Source organism: Asterias amurensis, chromosome 22 (assembly GCF_032118995.1).
Source record: "Asterias amurensis chromosome 22, ASM3211899v1".
In the NCBI taxonomy this organism is placed as follows: domain Eukaryota; kingdom Metazoa; phylum Echinodermata; class Asteroidea; order Forcipulatida; family Asteriidae; genus Asterias; species Asterias amurensis.
In genome coordinates, this window is record NC_092669.1 from 7923927 (window position 1) to 7947543 (window position 23617).

The 23617-nt window shown below is 37.9% G+C and overlaps 2 protein-coding genes across 5 annotated transcripts in view; one reads left to right on the plus strand and one right to left on the minus strand.

Moving 5' to 3' along the window:
- The window catches only part of LOC139953504 (tumor protein p53-inducible protein 11-like), a 30534-nt gene extending 17551 nt beyond the window's left edge, over positions 1-12983 (plus strand). For all 3 annotated transcript variants that reach the window (XM_071952933.1, XM_071952935.1, XM_071952932.1), the window contains 5 exons: positions 75-168; positions 1661-1768; positions 5304-5403; positions 6471-6572; positions 8059-12983. In XM_071952933.1, coding sequence (XP_071809034.1) covers positions 75-168; positions 1661-1768; positions 5304-5403; positions 6471-6572; positions 8059-8243 — 589 coding nt within the window. In that variant the 3' untranslated portion in view covers positions 8244-12983. The remainder of the gene's footprint in view (positions 1-74; positions 169-1660; positions 1769-5303; positions 5404-6470; positions 6573-8058) is intronic.
- The window catches only part of LOC139953503 (uncharacterized), a 62173-nt gene continuing 48776 nt past the window's right edge, over positions 10221-23617 (minus strand). For both annotated transcript variants that reach the window (XM_071952931.1, XM_071952930.1), the window contains exons 24-28: positions 23037-23135; positions 21563-21638; positions 20630-20741; positions 19870-19966; positions 10221-14819 (exon numbers count right to left, since the gene is read on the minus strand). In XM_071952931.1, coding sequence (XP_071809032.1) covers positions 14689-14819; positions 19870-19966; positions 20630-20741; positions 21563-21638; positions 23037-23135 — 515 coding nt within the window. In that variant the 3' untranslated portion in view covers positions 10221-14688. The remainder of the gene's footprint in view (positions 14820-19869; positions 19967-20629; positions 20742-21562; positions 21639-23036; positions 23136-23617) is intronic.

The window sequence follows — 23617 nt, forward strand, 5'->3', positions numbered from 1 at the left end:
AGTAACAGCAGCAGACTCTCAATTCATGGATTTATTCTTTAATAACAGTCTTATCCCTTTCTTTTGAATTTCAGGAAGCAAAGCAGTGGAGATCTACAGAGTCGACTCAAGACAAGGAAGTTGCTTGGAGTAGGAGAATGTGAAGATGGCTCAGTACCAGTGTCTAAGGTAAGGTACCCTAGTCAACCCTGGCTCAGTACCAATGTCTATGGTAAGGTACCCTAGTCAACCCTGGCTCAGTCCAGTGTCTAAGGTAAGGTACCCTAGTCAACCCTGGCTCAGTCCAGTGTCTAAGGTAAGGTACCCTAGTCAACCCTGACTCAGTACCAGTGTCTAAGGTAAGGTACCCTAGTCAACCCTGACTCAGTACCAGTGTCTAAGGTGGGGTACCATATGCAACCCTGACTCAGTCCAGTGTCTAAGGTAAGGTACCCTAGTCAACCCTGACTCAGTACCAGTGTCTAAGGTAAGGTACCCTAGTCAACCCTGACTCAGTCCAGTGTCTAAGGTGGGGTACCCTAGTCAACCCTGACTCAGTCCAGTGTCTAAGGTAAGGTACCCTAGTCAACCCTGGCTCAGTACCAGTGTCTAAGGTAAGGTACCCTAGTCAACCCTGACTTAGTGTCTAAGGTAAGGTACCCTAGTCAACCCTGGCTCAGTACCAGTGTCTAAGGTAAGGTACCCTAGTCAACCATGGCTCAGTACCAGTGTCTAAGGTAAGGTACCCTAGTCAACCCTGACTCAGTACCAGTGTCTAAGGTAAGGTACCCTAGTCAACCCTGACTCAGTCCAGTGTCTAAGGTGGGGTACCCTAGTCAACCCTGACTCAGTCCAGTGTCTAAGGTAAGGTACCCTAGTCAACCCTGACTCAGTACCAGTGTCTAAGGTAAGGTACCCTAGTCAACCCTGACTCAGTCCAGTGTCTAAGGTAAGGTACCCTAGTCAACCCTGGCTCAGTCCAGTGTCTAAGGTAAGGTACCCTAGTCAACCCTGGCTCAGTACCAGTGTCTAAGGTAAGGTACCCTAGTCAACCCTGACTCAGTCCAGTGTCTAAGGTAAGGTACCCTAGTCAACCCTGGCTCAGTCCAGTGTCTAAGGTAAGGTACCCTAGTCAACCCTGGCTCAGTCCAGTGTCTAAGGTAAGGTACCCTAGTCAACCCTGACTCAGTCCAGTGTCTAAGGTAAGGTACCCTAGTCAACCCTGACTCAGTACCAGTGTCTAAGGTAAGGTACCCTAGTCAACCCTGGCTCAGTCCAGTGTCTAAGGTAAGGTACCCTAGTCAACCCTGGCTCAGTCCAGTGTCTAAGGTAAGGTACCCTAGTCAACCCTGACTCAGTCCAGTGTCTAAGGTAAGGTACCCTAGTCAACCCTGGCTCAGTACCAGTGCCTAAGGTAAGTTACCCTAGTCAACCCTGGCTCAGTACCTTTGTCTAAGGTACCCTAGTCATAACTCTGGCTGAGTACCAGTGGGAATGTCAAAAGAGTTGCCAATTTATCTTGTTAAAATAATTTTAAATAAATAAAATCATGTGTTTCCTTCCGTCATGGTTTATTGAGTGCCTTTTTTAAGAACTAAAAAAAGAATGTCACATTTTGGATGATTGAGGAAGTTGTACTGCAGTGATTAACTTTATCCATTCTATCCATTCTATGCCTTAGATCAGTCAGATCCTGGGCAATGATGACCACTATTTGCTCACTCTGCCAAATGGACTCAGGTTATGGCAAGTTGCTACAGCTTTGGTCTTCAGTGCTGTAGCCCTGCTGGTAAGAAAAAATACAGTTTTTGTTTTTATGCAAAAAAAAGAGGACATACTAAACTGTACAGACACTTTCTCCTGCTTATTTATTGGACACATTTGGAATACCTGTAGAATTTTTGAATCTCTAAAAACAATGTTGAAATAAAGCAAAATGCCCCAGGATATCCTGATCCAAAGTACTCTACTAAAATGTGCAGAAGGTCATTTAGTTTGCTGAGTCATTTGATGTGCATGTACAATGAGTCTCACGCTGTAATGTGGACATTGGTGAATGACCATTAAATGAGACGTGAGACCAATGGTAAATTGCAGAAATCAATCCACACTCTTTAGGAAATATGTTGAGGTTTCAGAAAAAAATTGTCTTCATAAACTCGTCTTAAACAGCTCAATCTAGTTGTAGGGAATAAGCAGGAGTAGAGATTAGATCAATAATATGGTAATGTGACTGCTTTTGAAGAACTGTCTATGAGTGGAATAAAAGATACACTTCAGATATTCCCTTGATCTAGATGTAATCCCCCATGTTGATGCTCATACTGCTGTTAAAGGGCTTTTAACAAGATGGTTATTACCAGTCTATCCTCATTTAAAGACTCTAGACACTATTGGTAATTGCAAAAAATAGTTAATGGCCTGACGTTTCGACCCTAGCAGAGTCTTTCTCGAAGGCTAAATGACAACACAACAAACATGAACAGGTAACTAAGTGAAACAAAAGCAGTGAAGTGGAAATACATTAATGGGGTTAGAAAGCATGCATAAAAAAGCAGGGGGTAAACAATGAATAGGGGGACAGGAAAGGGGGGGAGGAAAGGGACTGGCTTGACCACAAGCAAGAAGATGGAAACACAAAGGACAACATCAAGGGTGGTGAGGTTGGGTAAAAAGTAATTAATTAGTGAATGAGGCTCAGGCTAAAAGGCTAGGGGGAAAAAAAGAAGACGGCAAAACAAAAGGTTTATTAGTCGTTTCCTTCTTGGATGTTCAGACCGTGGGGTTGAATGGTCTGGAGGCGTCTAATCCAGAGTTTCTCCCTACTCAAACGCACAGTCTCTCTGTGGTTGCCTCGTGCCTCTATGCCCTGTAAGATCATGTCAGAAATGGAGTGATTAGGAAGATGGAATGTAGGTATTGGTGTTTATCTGTGGGTTTAACAAAGAGATCTGTGGTTAAGCCTTTATCTGTCTTGAGAACCTTGACATCCAGAAAGTGTGTATCCTTGGTTGAGTATTCGCTCGTGAATTTGATGGTCCTGTGGAAGGAATTGATGTGGTTAATGAAAGCTTTGAGGCTTGCTTCATCGCTTGTCCAGATGAAAAAGATGTCATCGATATAGCGCCACCAGACCCACGGGCGGCAAGGGGCTGATGCCAACATGTGCTGTTCAAGATGGCTCATGAAAAGGCTCATACGAGTGGCCATTGCAGTGCCCTGTACCTGTAGGAAATTCTTACCCATGAAAGAAAAGTTGTTTTTTGTTAGAACATGTTGCATAAGGGATACAATGTCTGAAATGGGCGGTGATGTGTCAGAACAGATTCAAGTTTAGTTAAACCAGCTTCGATCTCACTGGTGAATTGCTCAAAACGGGCACTTGAGCAGATGGACCTAAGTTCCACTTCAAGATAGGATATATCTCGGTTGAAGCTGTTGAGACAAACATCACAGTGTTCTGTTAGAATACGAATGAGACTAAGTGGCGTACTATGGAGTGTGTTGTTCCACTGTCTGCGGAGTGGGGTACACAAAGACCCAAGGGCTGGGTCAAATTTCACCTGTAAACCTGTGGGAATGAAACGGGTTAGTGTGTAGAACCTGTAGTTGTCTCGATGATACGAATAACGTAGTGTTTTCTCTTTTAGTTTCCTAAGTTCCTGAAACAAGCAAACGCAACTTTGGTTAGACATGGTGAAAAAGAAACAAACAGGAGCAAATCTGTAGAGAAAAGCAATAAAAAATGTTAATAAACTGAGGCTGGCGGTAACACCAAGGGATGATAATCTAAAGAGGATAAAGGGTGGTTCTGAGAAGAACCTTTGGTTTCAATTGGAGAAAATGTTAAGTTGACAAAAACATGAATAAACTGCGGGAGGAAAACAACATTAAGATACAAAGGGAATTGCACTAAAAAGGAGACAGATTGGTAATTGTCAAAGACCAGTCTCCTCACTTGTTGTAACTCTCATAATTAACAAACCTGTGAAAATTTGAACACATTGGTCATCGAAGTTACAAGATAATAATGAAAGAAAAAACACCCTTGTCACACAAAGTTGTGTGCTTTCAGATGCTTGATTTCGAGACCTTAAATTCTAAATTTGAGGTCTCGAAATCAAATTCTTGGAAATTACTTCTTCAAGAATGAGCCGTTTCTCACTATCCGCAGCTCCCCATTACTCGTTACCAAGTAAGGTTTTATGCAAATTATTATTTTTAGTGTTCACCAATAGTGTTCACCAATATTGTCATTAAGTAAGGACACTTGTCAGCTAATTGATATTCCCCCCCTGGTAGATAGGCTGGAAAAACTATCCCTCCTCAACTCCCCAATGCACCAAGACTGGCTCCCTCCAGCTAGAAACAACAATTTGAGGAATTCCAATAATTAGTCTGACTACCCTCTTGAATAGGCAGTAATATTGTGGTTTAAAGCCATGTTTTTGGTGCAATTGCTCACTACTTTTTTACTTGCCTCTCGCTTACTGCTCTTAGTGCAATTGTTTATTTGCTTCTATTTGTGTTTAACTTTTTTTAGTTTATTCTAATGCTCCATATTTTAAAGTGCATTCAGCTTTGTCTGCAATGTTTGAATGCTTTTAATAAATTAATAATAAATAAGTAGGTTAAGTAGGTTAATGCCCCATATTGTAAGTTTGCTCAATGACATCATGACAGATTTAACCAGCAACATACATGGCGTGTTATATTTCCCTGGATGTCTCATGGGGATGCAATTTTTTATTTAAAATAACTGGAACAAAAATGTCACAACGCTTTCTTTTATCCACACAAATAGGACTAGTGGTGATGGAAATAATGCTATGCTATGCCAATGGAGACTGCGAAGTTGTCCAACTCTAGCTGATACAGCTATCCCTTCTATTAAATCAAATAATTTGATGGTGAAAATAAAAGAATTTGCAGCTTCTTTAGCAGATTTTTGTTGAAAAAATTGGCAGCAAAATTGTTACAATGAGGGCAATTTAAAACAACACTTTCTGTGCACTAAACACATGACATCAGGTGAATATTTTGTATAGGCTTTCCTTGTTGGTGGAACTGTGGTTACCCATTACTGGCATGTACAGCCACCGGTCTTTGGTACAAACTCCAGAATATTCTTCAGTAATTTCAAGAAATGCCTTGATTGAACAATCAAATGCAACAATAATCGTGTCTTTGTAAGGCTTGTTGATACTCAGTATGTCATGCTTGTTGATCTTTAATACCCATCTCAGGTCAATCACGTTACGTTGGTCGCACACGCAGTCTTTTAGTGCATTTATAAGTGTTTGATTTGTGTGTTTTTCTTGCAGGCCATCATGTTTCCTGTGCCATTATTTGATGTCATATTTGCCTCAAACTGTGGTCCAGATGCTATATTGCCCATCCGTCTATTTGGTGCAGCTTTATCATGTATGTATTAGTGATTGATGGTTAGTACCATGGTGTTGTAAATGCAATGATGAATAAGGGGTCACATGACTTACTCCATATTTGCACATGTTTGAATGACTCCAGGCTCTTTGTTTAGTAATTATGATGAGATGAAATATACTTTGACTTGGACTTGATATGCTCTGTGATTAACGCTGTGGTGTCAAGCCAAAAGAATTGTATCAAATGTGCCCTCAACCAAAAAAGCAGCAGACAAACTAATATGCCTCTCTTAAAGACAGCTTCGACACTCTTGGTAATTGTCAAAGACAGGGTTCTCACTTGGTGTATCTCAACAGATAAATAAAATAACAAACCTGTGAAAATTTGAGCTCAATCGATCAGTCGGAAGTTGCGAGATAATATTGAAAGAAAAAACACCCAGGTCACACGAAGTTGTGTGCTTTCAGATGCTTGATTTCAAGACCTCAAATTCTAAATCTGAGTTTTCAAAATTAAATTCGTGGAAAATTACTTCATTCTCAAAAACCATTCCACTTCAGAGGGAGCCGTTTCTCATAATGGGTGTGTTCGTTTAGCTTCCCTGGGTCGACCCTGTCGTGTGGCGGGTTTTTCCCCAGGAAAAACGTGTGCAGATAATTACCCACCTTCGTCCTGGAAAAAAAACGCCACACACCGGGGTCGACCCAGGGGAGCTAAACGAACGCACCCAATAGTATTATACTACCAACCTCTCCCAATTACTTGTTACCAAGTAATGTTTTTTGCTAATAATTACTTTGAGTAGTTACCAATAGTGTCCACTGCCTTTAATATTCATGCATGACGTCATAAGTCTTACCCAAAATGAGGCTACAGGCGCACATCCGCCACCACTGTAATGGCTGCTCCTATAGCATTTTTTGGCTTAGCATTGTGACGTACCTCATACATAAATATTAAGAGAGATCTGTTTTAACATTTGGTTGAGTAGAAATGTTTTAGAAACATCCCTAGTCTGCAGATTTAGGCATTGCCTGAACAAACTTACATTATTCTTGATAACGTAAGTGACTATTAAGAGATGTTGATGTTTTGTATGTCAGGTCTTGGGCTGTTGTTCTGGAGTGCTGTCAAGTCAGTTAGTAGATACATCATTAGATGGACATTGCTGTCACAAGTTTTATATCTCTCTATTCAAGCTACAGGTAAGAGAGACAAAGCAGCCTTAATTGCTTAATCACACACAGACTTGACAAAGTTGTTTGAAATACATGTTATACACTATTTTCATTAGACAACAACACTCTCAATAGTCATTACATGGTGTTACCGCAAACCTTCCTATAACACTCTCAATCAAAACTTGATAAATGTATTCAGTCATCCTAATTGTCAATTTTTTTGGGGGAGTGGCAGTCAGACATGTCAGAAGCTATAAAAACATTAACTGGTGTGTAGCCAGGAATCAAACCTGAGTTTATGCTGGCAGCAGATGCACAAACCTGCGACGTTCAGACAAGCATGTCAGCTCTCTGCCAACTGAGTTATGTAATGAAACAGAAAGTTACATCCTCGTCTGAGTGACGCTTGATGAACAGCTTCTGGCTGGCAACCCCAAACACAGATATTGACTGACAGGGAGACTGGTTAAATAGCTATTGAGGTCATACATGTAGGTTCAACTATCACTCAAGTCAATTTGTCAAGTGTTTGTTGTTGAGTGCACAATGCTTTGCGTATAGGTCTTTCTTTTACATTTTCTTTAAAGGGTTTGATACCTTTTGCAGGTCAAGTTGCTGGCAATGAAGATGTTTGTAATACAATTTACCTGTAGAAGTTTCAGCTTAATTAGTCATAAAGTTTTGAATGAAAAAGTGAAAATCACAGAGCAATGTTTTCGGGAGATGTGTAAATAAGTTGTATGCTAAAAACAAATTTGTCTCTCGAGTCAAAAATAATTTTTAGATTGCTATCATCATTAGCATGAAACAGCGGAAGTTTAATGTAAATCTGTGGACACTGTGTTTTGTGTCACACAAAAAGCACTTTTTAAACGATCAATATGGTTCTGAAACATTTCTTTGAAATAGTTAAGAATGAAACTTGGCTTTATCTAATCATGGCATTGTGACTGATGCTCTGAATGAAAAACCGTTTATAAACATGTACCTTTACACCTGCATACAAGTACATGATGGTTATCCCTAAAACAGATGACTCTAAGCCATTTAGCCACTACAGGTGTGTATGTCATGGGTAAAAGGAAGTCCCAAATACATGGAATACAAGATGTACTTATATTGTGTATGAATGAGTTAAGTGCATTGGTGATATTACACTGTTTCATTCTATCTGGGCCAATTTCATAGAGCTCCAAAACATTTGCTGAAGCATGAAAATAGCTCGCTTATTGTACACATGTTTCTGGCCAAAATTTCATGCCATATACAATGCTTATGACTAGTATTCAGCTGTTGTTTACTTAGCATAACAATGGAGTGGAGTCTTGGCCGGTAATCTGATTTTACTAAGCAATGAAATTTTTGCTTAAGCAGCTCTATGAAATTGGGCCCAGGTCACATGTATTCTATCCCAAGTCCATGGTGTGTCATTACTGACATATGGTCTACTGTATTTACATGTTGACTTACACAGATTGCTCTTATTACATTTATTTGTCTTTCATTTCAGTAATGATGTGTACATTGTGTGGGAGCTTGTCATTCAACTTCCCTAGTGTACTTGTCTTGTTAGTGGTTGTCATGGCAATCACCATCAGCTTGTACTTTTATGCCATCTTATCTGGATTCAGTGCCAAGTGGTTATGGAAACCCAAGATGATCATATACGACATGCCTGTAGATAAGAATGATTGAGGAAAACACTTCTATAAGATTATGGGATGGAATTACCAAAATTGCTGTTGTTTTCTTTTGCCACTGTTTTATTTTAAATATGTTTGATGTGTTTATCTAAGTGAGGGACAAGCTTGTGCTTTTGAAGTTTACAATCCCTTTATTGTTGCAGTTATTTTGTGGTTGAACTGTGTGAGTTTGTTGGGCTCTGCTTCTGTTAATATTCTCCTGCAACGTTTGCTGTTATACATGTATGTGTACGTGAAAGAGTTTTTTTGAAAACCTTTACAAAACTGGATGGCCTTAAACTACAGGTAATATTTTACATACTACCCGTTCTCAACATACATGTACGGCAAATAAATGAAATTACAATCTCGCAGCCAACTTTCTCTTTTCAAATTTTAGACAAAAAAGTACGTTTAACAGAACAATAGGTAGGCCCCTATTGACTGTCAGTGGGTCTCTGGGCACCTATTCTTGGAAACTAATGCTTGGATTGTTTTCAGAGATGTGATGCATGATTTGACAATAACAATCAGTTCTGGCTCTTATCACATGTCAATATTGTAAATATGGATTGAAACTGAATTGAACCTTGAAATTTATCAGACAATTGAACCTCAATAGTTACAGTGTTCTTCAGTGTATAGGGTATTGAAATCAACATTTTTAAACGCCAATTATTTTGAATGGCCTATTAAATTGTTGTTTTAAATTTGAAATACAAAAATAAACTGCCATTATTGATCAAAACATATTAGGTAACTTTGCATTGAATTGTCTGTATATAAATCATACAAACATGTGTATAAAGCTATTTTTCTAGATTGTACATGTAGGCTGGACTTGAAACCATACATGTGGATGTTAAGTCCATTGCCATGGTGCTTACTTGTCATTCAATTGTTGTTGATGTCACTAGTTTTTATGTTCAGCAAATATACTGCATTGTAGTTGATTTTTTATATGCCTTTTGACCGTTTAAGTTACCATTTGGAGTATTATTTTGAAAGATAAGCTGTTCTTCAGTTAAATGTACATAAGCACATTATCATCTAGAATTAAGGCAAACAAAACCAACACGTTTTTATACCTCATGTTGCAGTTGAAGTACTCATAATTGAACTCAGAGATGTTGAGATGTTACTGGTACTGGGTACTCAACTGATGGACTTGGTACTCAGACATCGGAGTACTTGGTACACACTAGTGTTGTACTCAGCCCAGTACTTGATACTCGACTTAATATCGGAGTACTTGGTACTCAGACATTAGTGATGTACACGTACTCGATGGCCTCTCAATCAAGTACACACTACATGTACACGGCCCAGTACTTGATACTAGACTTGATATCGGAGTACTTGGTACTCAGACATTAGTGGTACTCGATTGCCTCTCAATCAAGTACTACACACTACATGTACTCGGCCCAGTACTTGATACTAGACTTGATATCGGAGTACTTGGTACTCAGACATTAGTGGTACTCGATTGCCTCTCAATCAAGTACTACACACTACATGTACTCGGCCCAGTACTTGATACTAGACTGAAATGTACTTGACTACAACTCTGCCAAAAATTTATAGTACCGTAGACTCTTCATTGTCCCATGCAAGCACATTGGATGCATGCATAGACTCTTCATTGGGCCATATGCGAACATATTGGATGCATGCATAGACTCTCCGTTGGGCCATATGCGAGCATATTTTATGCATGCGTAGACTCTTTCGTCATTGGGCTACATGTATATGCGAGCACATTGGATGCATGCGTAGACTCGTCATTGGGCCAAATGCGAGCACATTGGATGCATGCGTAGACTCTTCATTGGGCCATATGCAAGCACATTGGATGCATGCGTAGACTCTTCATTGGGCCATGCGAGTATATTGGATGCATGCGTAGACTCTTCATTGGGCCATATGCAAGCACATTGGATGCATGCGTAGACTCTTCATTGGGCCATGCGAGTATATTGGATGCATGCGTAGACTCTTCATTGGGCCATATGCGAGCGCATTGGATGCATGCGTAGACTCTTCATTGGGCCATGCGAGTATATTGGATGCATGCGTAGACTCTTCATTGGGCCATATGCAAGCACATTGGATGCATGCGTAGACTCTTCATTGGGCCATATGCGAGCACATTGGATGCATGCGTAGACTCTTCATTGGGCCATATGCAAGCACATTGGATGCATGCGTAGACTCTTCATTGGGCCATGCGAGTATATTGGATGCATGCGTAGACTCTTCATTGGGCCATATGCAAGCACATTGGATGCATGCGTAGACTCTTCATTGGGCCATGCGAGTATATTGGATGCATGCGTAGACTCTTCATTGGGCCATATGCGAGCGCATTGGATGCATGCGTAGACTCTTCATTGGGCCATGCGAGTATATTGGATGCATGCGTAGACTCTTCATTGGGCCATATGCAAGCACATTGGATGCATGCGTAGACTCTTCATTGGGACATGCGAGTATATTGGATGCATGCATTGTTTGAAATTACACAGCACAGACCAAGATTGCACAAATAATAAATGGTCGGATACATGTACATGTACATCATAAATGCATAAACAAGTCCTTTGTGTTAGATACACAATTCTGTGACAATACATGTAGCATTTTCAACATAGTTACTGTATGTACACATAATTTTAAGTAAATTTCGCATTTTGACTGAATTTAAAACTACATGTACATTTCTGTTAACTGGTCGAAGTAAGTTTTGTTTGTAATATGGTACATGTATGATATTGCAACTTTGATTTCTTGGTTTTGTAAGTTTAATGTGATTAGATAATTAAATGTTCAGCATTATACATTTGTACTGTCAGTCACACACTGTAAGAACGACACATCCAAGCCCCACTTCTGCACTTGTTAAGATCAATACCAGGGTGTCAACTTGTCTGGAACATTTGACCACTAGTTAATCTCCTGGGGAACTGTTACACAATACAGTTCATGTTATATCACATGGCAGCCGATATTATTGTTATGACCACCTCAAATGTGAAAGTTGTGCTCGTTTTATGCCGTCTAGGTTTTATTTGAAAGAAATTTGGGATGCAGTTTGGTTTTCAGTTTTGTAACATTGTATAAGCATAAAGCGTTAACATTTTTCAGTAAAATTGTCAAAAGTTCACTGGTTTGGAAAAAAACTACCAGGTTATAAATACTGTGTCCAAAGAATTGACCGACTTGCCAGTTGTGGTGAGGGGATCTTGTATGTACATTGTGGCAAATACAAGTACATGTACAAATAATTGTTGGGACATTTCTTCCGAATTTACTTGAAGGTTCCATTGCAATTTAAATGAAAGTATGGAGGATGAAAAGTGGCCATTTGCTTTTCTGTTATCAGAAAAGCAGATAAACAGGTTTTATGTTTTTTTGATATGAATTTTCTCCTTTTCTACTTTTCTGCTACCTGAAAAAGCAGATTGAACGTTTTATGAAAATGCATTTTCTACTTTTCTACTTTTCTGTTACCAGAAAAGCATGTTTTACTTTTAATCCTCATGCTGGCGGACGAAAAGTGGCCATTTGTATTGCCACCTGAAAAGCAAATTTTACCCTGGCGAACGAAAAGTGGCCATCTCTTTTTCTCCTTTCAGATACCAGAAAATCAAATTTTCCATATGTGGCCGAAAAGTGGCCATTTGCTTTTTTTGTGTTCAAAGGACGGCTTGTGAACGTGAACCATAAAATGCCCACAATGCACAATCGCCGAACTGTGTTTGTGTTTGGAAACCAATCACATACGTCAGTGAAGACCTCGCAGGCAGCGCGGCATCTCAAAGGATATATGCCAGTTGAGGTTTCACTGCTACCATCTAATAGGATTCTCTCATTACGCAAGATACACGGTCAGTTTCCCTTGTGGTTCACATTTGGACGTGTTCAATAACCCAAACCCTTCACGGGCAGTTCTTTGAAAGCAACAAGCTTTCTGCTTTTCAGGTAGCAGAAAAGTAGAGAAGGAGAAATATTGAAATGTAAAAAACCATAAAATCTGCTTTTCGGCAATTCAGAAAACAGATGTCCACTTTTCGTCCTCCATATGAAAGAGATGTTAAGTCCAGTAACAAGGTCTTTGTATCTGAGATCCATTATGTCAACAATGTGTGCCTTTTTTGCAGTCTAACTTTATTTGCACCTCACATGAAATACATGTAGACAGAAGTAGATATGTAAATAGTGTACATGTATGTATGTAACAGGAAGTATTATGTGTATTTTAAATGAACAAAGGTGCATTTTTTAAATTGAAATGCTGACGTAAGGAACAGTACTACTTAAGGGAGTAAAATGATGCCCTTAAAGGTGAAGTGGATTACGATGGTTCAGTGCAATAAGCTACTCCCTGGATTTGGTCATGTTGGTATGCAAGGCCCAACCACGTCAAATAACACCACTGGCTAACAAGTAACTCAAGTTCAATTCACTTCATAAATTTATTGTCAGACATTTATAAAACATTACAAGTATTTGAATGCAGCTCAGGGCAACATTCTAGTTATCATAATACTAGTTACATGTATGTCAATTGTACAGTTATGCTACAATGTCCATTTACAATGTATTATTTGCAGCAATTCTGCTGACATTAAACTAGAGTAAACAACTTGCCTTAATACAATGTAAAGTCATCTATTATTTGATTGCACTTGACACACTTTGTGGACATCCCTATTGTACATAATAACAACATCACATCCAAACACATGAAGTTACTGTTGATTGCATATCATTTTTGTTGTTGAGTAACATTAGAGCCCTAGTTATGTTACCTTCAAACAAACTTTATTCTATGATTGTGATTGGTCAACTCAAGATTCTGATTGGAATATTGATAAATGCTAGCATGTGTGCGTCCCATGTCCAATGCAGCTGAAGATGGGGGAGCACTCTAAAGGACTTTTTTTACACTATCACCATCTTGGTCATGTTCCCCGTTTCCATAACAGTAATGAATGCTAACATTCTTTGCGTAACCATGGCATCAGACTATTACTTCGTCCAGCCTCAGTTTGGTTGCAATGAGTGGGAATGGAGTAAAATCAAGATGGCCACACCGTGATCAAGGTCTATGGTCTGATTCCACTGGTGCAATAGGAATCTGATATGATAATGTGATAACTTAACTGACGGCACACACAGAGCAACAGCATTTAATTGGTGGAATCAAAAACAAAAACCTGGAATCTCAAATCAGGGCCTTGCTTGTGAATTGGGTTTTTTTCTGATTGTGTAGGTTTCCATAATTGAGGTGTTTTCCTTCAACATCTGAAACTGACATTTAACCTGAGACTTAACAAAAAGAAGGATGGCACATTAAGAAAATTATAATAAATTTAAAATACCACATGTGTTTGTGGAAAAATTAAGCTGTTGCATTGCATAATGTTAAAGAAATTTGTATTAATGATTGCAATTTTTTGATGACCAGAAACAAGTTTATGTGGCGTAACACTCATTGATAATTTTATTTTTTAACGGCTACACTAGTAGATGAATGGACCAGAAAATTTCTGACGGCTGTTTTTGTAACACAAGTTATCTTACTCCTATCTTTTTGTATCTAACATGTTCGGGGAAGGTATGTACATGTACATGTGCGAAACTAATTTGTTTAAAAAAATGATTTTTTAATATTCACAGGCAGAGTATTGTCATATATTATTTAAAACAGGTGCTAGCAATTTATTAACAGTTTGGTCAATTTCTGTCGAAAAAGGGTGCTACAAGGGGTGCTGCACAACAGTGTGGCACAATTGTTTGATGATGTTAACCCGAGAACGGCGGAGGGCCTTACCATTTCATAGCTGGAGGGGTGTTTAATGATTTCTTTCAACACAACACCCCTCAAGCTATGAAATGGTACAGCCCTCCGCCACCCTCGGGTAAACAACTCCTTATAAGGGAATGCTGTGTGCGTCGCGTATATCGCGTGATGTGGCACAACTGTTTCAGCCGTTGCTCTCGACCAATAGGAATGAAAAAACAGTCTTATAAGAACAGGTGCAAGGTCGCGTGTCACGCCCATGAATTAACACTTTTTACCGGTCATAAACAAAGGTTTATACACACCCACGTGACGCGCTCTCCACCAATAGGAATAGCGAAACTGTCTGAGGTATTATGAATGTGTGTTTATGTTTGTTGTGTTGTCATTTAGCCTCAGGAAGACTCTGCTACATGTGCTAGGGTTGGACCCTCCAAACATGAAGGTCAATAAACACCTCTGGCATGATGTTGTGCTTGGAATCTCGGTTGCGACCGTTAAATGATGATGAAACGTCAGGCCACTAACTATTTTTTGCATTTATACTATTTAGGATCCTTTTGGTTGGTAAGCAGTTTGCAACAGCTAATTTTATTTTCTCAGGTATGTTTGAGATTAGCATACATGATTACTGAACACACGGCACATTTTAAACTTTAGTATTATTTCTACTAGTTCGCCTCTGAGGTATTCTGTTGTTACCTTCAATGACTGGCCCTCGACTTCTTCCACTAGGAGCTGAATTGGTCTTGATGGCCGGAAAACGAACTTGCTCAAATCCTATTCAAACAAAAGGGGAGAATTGTACATGTTAAGACTGGGTTGCTCTAAAAATCAAAGAAGTGGTGGCAGACTTTCAAAAATGGATTTCGTTTAAACTTTGCACAAGTGAAGGCCATCAACCAAAATGTAAAAATAAAGCATAAGTTTTGCATTTACACCTTCGTTGCCATGGCAACGTTCAAAAGTAGAAAATTACCATATTTCACATAATTTAGCTCTTTTCATGAGTAAAAATTACCCAAAGTTGAGGGCTCCACTGTGTAAAAACCAAATAGTAGACCTACCTCTCAGCTGGATATGATAAATATGCATCCTTAATCTTTCCAAAAATGCGTTTGACAAAAGTACAGTTAATTGTGAATGGAAGATTCCATTATTTCAAAAAGGGGTGTTTTGAGGAAAAGTCAATTTGGGAAATACAGGGGGTTGCTAAAATTGTCAGAAGTCCCAAAGTGGCATATTTAGTTTTGCTTCCAGGCATGCCTGATGAGATACTGGTCTGTAAGAATTTCAAAAAAAAAATTGGTATTTGTTGTGGTGGGGAGCAGTGCTGCAATAAACTTCGTCCTTTTTTGAAAAAAATGTGTTTATTTTCAATTTGTATAACAAAAAAATATGAATTTTTGTTTTAATGGATTTTGTTTACTCTTTGCACATGATAATTCCTTCAACCAAAGTGTAGTTTTTGCATTGCACTTTGGTTGCCATGACAACGGTTAAAAATAAGAAATTTGCCATATTTCACCTAATTTAGCTCTTTTCTGAAAATTACCCAAAGTTGAAGGCTTCACTGTTAAAGACCAAATATATTACCTGCCTTTCAACTGAATAATATAGTAAATATACACCCTTGGTCTTTCCAAAAGTGCACCTGACACAGGTACAGTCAATTGTGAATGGAATAATCCACTATTTCCAAAAAGGGGTGTTTTGAACAAAGGTCAATAATTGTGGAAATAGAGGGGGTTGCTAAGTTTGTCAGAAGTCCGAAAGTAGCATATTTAGGAAAGTTTGGCTACCAGGCTTGAAAGATAAGATACTGGTCTGTAGGAATTTCAAAAAAATGTTTTGGTATTTGTTGAACTGGTGAGCAGTGTTGTCAGAAGCTTCATGCTTTTTGGCGATTGTATAGATTTAAAGTTATAAAATAATGCTCTTTTTATGACTTTCTACATGCTTAACAATGATGAAGACTGACAAAATATCAGGACAAAATATAATAAAGCATCTTATGACAACATAACTCCCAGTTGTATAAACAGGCATCACATAATTAAAAAAGCAAGTTTTGTATTTTTTGAACTGTGGAGCAGTGTTGCCAGAAACTTCATGCCTTTAACAAAAAAGGGTGTGTTTTGCAAATTTCATAATCACATGAAAAAATAATGCTCTCTAATTACTTTTTACACGCTGAACAATGATGTTGATTGAAAAAAAACAGGCACACAATAGAGCAAAGCAACTTACAAGTATACAAATATAACTCTCAATTGTATAAACACGCATCACAAAGAGATTCTGTGGTATGTTTGTGGTCATTTACGTTTGGCTATAGCAGCTATACAATCTTAAACAAAATGTTCAATTTTCTTGACAAAATGGACGTTCACAGCTCTTTGTTTGAACATCAAAAATGTCTAACACGTCCTTAACACTGCACAGAGGCATCACATAATCAGTGACTGCGTGTACAATTAATGGTTACGTAAATCAATTAATTTCCAAGTTCCCTAATGGAACATAGCCGGATAACACTATTACCAGCCGAATTAGTTTGGGGTGAGTCTTCGAACTATACATTGTATACAGTTATATTTTTTATACTTGTAAGCTGCTTTGCTTTTTTTTTTTTTTTTCAATCAACATCATTGTTCAGCATGTAAGAAATGCCAATAAAGATAATTAATTTGTTCTGTTTTTTTTTTCTTCAAATTTTACCATGTTGAGGCAGTGTCACTACATGATACAGTTGCCTATTTGTGCTCCCCAGACATGAAAACACAAACAATCGCCCAATCACATCCGAAATGGCAAATATTCCCTAAAGGTGACTGAAGACAGCACAAACTTTCCTACTAGTAATGATGTGCAATGGAAATTTTAAAAAGGGACTTTAAAAGGAGGCGCTTTGTAATGCATCGTCAACAAAATTTGATATGCTTGGGGGCTGGGCATGCAGGGGAGGGGGGGGGGGGGGTAGTATAAAATCCAAAACTTAGGTCATTAAAAATATTCTTGATCAATGTTGGGTAGTCCACAAGGCTACAGGGTGCTCATGAAAGGTGCCGGATTGATGGAAGACTTAAAAGTATTATTTTATATGTTTAAAAAATATATAAAGTTGTTTGGGGGGCTGACTCCGCCTACCCCTTTTGTGACGTCAATCGAGGCAGACTTTGCCTGCAATGCGTATAGTAAACACACGTGCAAAGTACATGTACGTCCAAGTCGTGAGTTGGGACATTTCTAAAAGTGTTTTTCTGCATTCAGCAGCAATACACCTGGTCGGCATTGCCAGAAAAAACCTTTTTTTTTTTTTTTTTTTAACTTACAAACTCACGACTTGATCCGTTACATGTACTTTGCAATTGTGTTTACTCTACGCATTACAGGCAAAGTCTGCCTCGATTGACGTCACGAACAGCGCCCTCTCGGGTCGGGGTCTACTCTTAAATTTGTAAATAACATAAGAACTGATTTTTTAAAACCTTAGTTAACTGTTTATTCACATTCCACTCATCAAAACACATATATTAGTGATGAAAGCTTTATTTTGAAAAAATACCACTTCCAGGTGACTTTAATGTTATTTATTCAATCTAAAGAAAACAAGTTAAAAATGCATTTTTTTTTTAGGCAGTACTGTTACAACAGGATACAATTGCCCAAGTTTTTCTCAAATGTTTTTCTCAAAATGGAAGGACCAATGTTAGCCCGAAATACAACCGAAAGGAAAACATTCTGAGACCCCTGGCAAATTGTAATTTTGAGGGCCAAAAATAGGGTAAAAATGTTGATTTTGCAAATTTCTAAAAACATGCGCTAATGATGTTCTAAAAATAGCATTAGGGTAAAAGTTAAAGCAATAATTTTTTTGTCTCAAGTTAAGCATAGGACGACTCAATGTTTTGATGTGAAAGGTTTTATGAAACAAAGAATGCACATTGGCTGGGTAGAGTTGCAAATGTATGCTAAAATACAGTTTTTAAGACCCCAAATTTGGCAAAAAATAGCCAAAACACAAATGAGCTGTTACCATGGCAACGGGCTATACAGTGATTTCAAAAGTTGAGTTTGTTTGAATGCACCTCAAGTCCCTTCCACCCATAAGGTTTAAAAAAAAAAAAAAATCCTAATATTTTTACCCAATAATAATGTATAATTTTTTGCCATTTGTTGCGTTTTTGCCCTGACAAAGTGCTAACTTTCCTGCAAAACTCTGTTCGCGCACTTAAAATACCAAAACATTTTATTGCATTTTTATGTAGGTTGGTACCTTATCTTCCAACTATAAAAGTGTCATAGTCCACAAAGTGCCACTTTCGGACTTATGGCCCCAGTCGATACCCCTATTTTTCGCTATAAGAAAATATGACAAAAACACCCCTATTTGAAATAGTGGTTTGATCCAAAGTTGATCGCACACTTAATTTTTAAAAACATTTTCTAAAAAGAGTAAACATGGTTGTGCAACATGTGTGAAAGAAAAACTTCAACGTTTTCCCCTTTAGACGTACCAGTGCTTTCAATTTACCTATATTTTAACTCTTAAAAAAGGTAAAAACTTGGAAAATTTGCTGAAAAACTTATTTTGGCCGTAACCATGGCAACCAATGTCTGATATAACTTATTTTTCGATTTTTGTGTATTGTGTACCCATACCTACTCATACATGGAGTTTTGCCAAAATCCATTTTTTGAAGTCTGCCAACATTTTAAAAATATCTTTGATTTTTACAGCAACCCAGTCTTAAACCTTAATGCAAATATGACATTTGGAACCAATAAACCATTTAACCAATTTTACCCATATCAATCTATCAATCATTGACTGGTCGTAATCATGGTAGGGGTGAACTAATCTGCAGTTGTGGATATATTCAGAACTTTGTATCGCCAAACTGAATCACTTTTAACTGAAAAGGATTATTATATTCTAATTTTAAAATATCTTTCTAATCATATGCATTCTATAACAAACGGTTACAAATGCTTCTCAAAGACCAACTCAACCGATCCAAGGCAACGTGTTCTTTTAAATAAATGTTGTCAGATATCTAACTAGCGTCTGTGCAAATGCTTAAAGGCACATGCAGTCTTTTGAATAATTACCGGTAACTTTACATAGGTTTATGTAAGCTATTCTTCAAGCCAACACAGTTATTTCTTCAAATAAATTACAACATACATGTACATATAGGCAACGGAAAATACCAGAAGCCGGAACACCCTTCAATCATGCTGCCTATCCCGGTAGCAATCTCTTCACTTCCATGCAGCAAGTGGAATTGTTAATCACGTCTTATCTTCAGTGTAAACAAACCAAAAACAAGCGGGGCCAGACGGCGCAATTTCATAATTGTTCGTACCATGGAGGTTTTTTCTATTTCTACCTGCATGTTCGGACTAACAACAAGAGTGAAGGATCAAGCCAAAAAAATGGGATATATGCAACCCTGAATAACTGTCGGTCTTTGGTGCACTGTTTTTAAGCTTCTTCTTGCACACGGGCAACACTTGATGTATCGTGTATCGATATTGAATTTTCAATGATATCGGTTATTGAAAAAAACTATGACGCCAACAGACATTAATACTACTAGCTGGTGTTGCAGACAGCTAACAAAAAATAGACCATGGTGAAACGCAAGTCTGCACATTTCATCACAGTCATTGCATCACAATGACAGGGTCTTAATGGTGTTAATAAACAATTTGCTAATTATTGTTATTCTTAAACACCAAACAACACTATTTGATTGAATATGGACAATTCAAAGCCAAGTTTCAACAGTCAACTCTTGTCAATAATACTGTATGTAATTACCTTGTTGTGATGATAGAGAGTGACTCCTTGGCCTGTGTGGTATACTGCTGATGCTACTAGCTCCATCAACTGATTGTAACTCCAATAAAGGACTTCCCTAATCAAGATATAGGATTATAAATCTCATCAATTCTCAATCAATCATATCTATAAAGCAGAGCTCTGGCATTTAAAACAAACACTTTTTCCAGTCTTACAGTCTGATAATCATTCAGATACATTGTTCGTGGGCTTATTTGTCAAAACTTGATCAGTTGGTTTTGAATTTGAGAAATGTCCCTTATGCATAATTATGACTGCTTTTCAGCAACTCTCCCCAAACATCTGCCAAAACCATGCTGTAGTTAAATAATTTCAGTTTTCTTAATGTTCAAGCAGTTGTTTGACCTTTAATGAGTGTAATTACACAACTTTACGTTACAAAATCTGTAGCATTTCAGACAAAACACTTTTATGTTAAAGTTTTATGACTTTAAACTTGGGGGAACAATTCATGTCAATAATGTAATGTAGATACAAAACTTTAACGTTTCATGGCTTAAAACTTGGGGGAAAACTGATGTCAATGATAACAACAAAAGTGTGTACAACTCTGATTTGCCAAAAAGTATGATTTTTAGAAGAATTGGCTGTTCATTGCCAAAAAGTAATGTTTTTTTAAAGAATTGGCTGTTCATGGAGACAGTGACAACATACGTAAAGTGGCTTCCCTACCTTGACTAATTCAACACACACGTAAATACAATGGATTGAAACATACCATAAGTTGAACCCTGCCTTGTAATACATCAGGACTCATTACAGGTAGGTTTGGTTCACTGTTGCTTTGTCTTCCATTCTCAATGTTTATTCCAGCAGTTGTATGAACCCATCTGCAATATACAGTAAGTAAAGCATTGTAACTCTTACATTATTGGGACCTACTGCCCATCTCAGCAAAGTATATGCAGCCAAACCATTTGCACAATACCAATACAGCTGTTCCTTCCCCTACCCCATTCACACACGCATCCACGCCCACAACCTCACGGATCCAGTCTATTGTTGTTCGCCTATTCATTTGCACTTCATATACTTCATTTGTAATCCATATAATTGGGACAATGCAACCCTTCTTAAACAAGAAATCAATAGAAAGACTTGTCCACGAACATGTATATGTCAAGCATTGATTTTTGTAATGGCATATTTAATATTGTATGGACTTCTGATGTTTGAACTAACAAGCTTCCAAAGAACCCAAAGCTTTGAATTGGCGACATGTACTCATAAGCGTGACCACATTTCTCCTATTTTGCATGATTTACATTGGTTTCCGATAAAATACTGTATACAGTATTATACTTTCATTAACATTCTTATGTTTGCAAGGTTTGAGCCCTACATATCTCCCAGACCTCAACTAAAAATATCATCTCCACTCAAAATCTGGGTCTCTCTTAGTTTGTCCCTCGACTTTCACTCAATTTTATGGGGCAAGAGGTTTTGCAGCAGCAGCAGAATTATGGAATAGTCTTCCAGACAACATAAAAAAGCGAATTCACTTCAGACAAAGCTACATAAAAACACATTAATTTTTGCAATAGACATCAGCATTTCTTTCTATAAGAACTACATCTTTCTTTGTGTAATATACTTCTTGTCTCTATTGTCTAACTTTAAATTCTCAATGCTGACTAATTGTTGTACTCACTCAAAGGTTCTTGCATGCTTGTGTTCTTTGTCTTGTGTCTCTTCTGTAGTAATACGTCTGAGTTCATGGTCCCGAGCTAGAAAGTAAATTAGATTGATTGACTTTATTTACTGGAAATATGACACTCGATCACTGCACATTGAAATGAGCTAACTCTGATTAGGAGCCAATAATAGCATTACAAATACAAAAACAACACGCTAACGTACATAAGATTCAGTTATACTGGAAAATCTAATGGTCTTTAGATCTGTCTTCTAAAAACTACTAAAGATTATGAATAGTTTAGAATGTATATCCAATTGAGGAATGGTGATGGAGACAGACTTGTCAGCCAAGTTTCCACTTGCAAGAGATGAAGAAACAGTCCAGATTTCACCTTGTGGTTATAATCACTCAGTGAAATCTGGTTTATCCATTTCAAGAGACTAAGAAACAGTCCAGATTTCACCTTGTGAATATGTTCACTCAGTGAAATCTGATAAACCATTGCCAGAGATGAAGGAACAGTCCAGATTTCACCTTGTGATTATAATCACCCAGTGAAATCTGGTTTATCCATTTCAAGAGATTAAGAAACAGTCCAGATTTCACCTTGTGGTTATAATCACTCAGTGAAATCTGGTTTATCCATTTCAAGAGATGAAGAAACAGTCCAGATTTCACCTTGTGAATATATTCACTCAGTGAAATCTGATAAACCATTGCAAGAGATGAAGAGTCCAGATTTCACCTTGTGATTATGATCACCCAGTGAAATCTGGTAAACCATTGCAAGAGATGAAGGAACAGTCCAGATTTCACCTTGTGATTATAATCACCCAGTGAAATCTGGTTTATCCATTTCAAGAGATTAATAAACAGTCCAGATTTGACCTTGTGAATATATTCACTCAGTGAGATCTGGCTCATCCATTGCATGAGATGAAGAAACAGTACATATTTCACTTTGTGATCATAATCACTCAGTGAGATCTGGCTTATCCATTACAAGAGATGAAGAAACAGTCCAGATTTCACTTTGTGAATATCATCACTCATTGAAATCTGGCTTATCCATTACAAGAGATGAAGGAACAGTCCAGATTTCACCTTGTGATTATGATCACTCAGTGAAATCTGGTTTATTCATTACAAGAGATGAAGGAACAGTCCAGATTTCACCTTGTGATTATGATCACTCAGTGAGATCTGGCTTATCCATTACAAGAGATGAAGAAACAGTCCAGATTTCACCTTGTGATTATGATCACTCAGTGAGATCTGGCTTATCCATTACAAGAGATGAAGAAACAGTCCAGATTTCACCTTGTGATTTCATAGTGCACCATTGATGCATCCAATTTTAATATACTATCGGTCATGACATTTACCATCTTACATGCACATCAATAACATACAATCAGACAGAACCCAATACATCATTACACTTTATTTTGGGTGTGTAGATGCTCGATGCAATGATTAATTTTACCTTGAAAGAACTCTTGTCTTTCAATCCTCTTCTTGGGAGGCACTACAACTCTTGAAGACTCTTGTCCTTTTTTCATTATTTGATATCTTTCCAAAGGATCTAGAAGGAGACACACATTTTAATTTAGAACGATAAAAGTACGAAACAAATTGCAGCGATGCAAGAAGGTACCGTAATTTCCAGCGGATAAGACGCTTGACGGACAGATACAATACCCCAAATTACAAAAAAAATACTTGATGTCCAGCGTACATGTACAAGGAGCCCTGCCGAACAAGACGTAAAATGTCAACAAACGTTGCCTTTTTATTTCTGTAGTAGAACCGCATTCACTGCTTGTACATCAACACATACGGGGGTCACTGTGATGATATAAGAACACAATAACCTAAAGGGATTCTAATTTTGGTATCACGATGATAGATTTTTAAAGATATAGAAGAGTTTGCGGTAACACCATGTAATAACAATCTCTAAATGAGTTGGGGTGGTTCTGAAAAGAACCGTTGGGTTAACTCGACGTTTCGATCGGTATGCTCTGATCGTCTTCTGGAGAATGCTGGACTCTGATGCTGCATGCT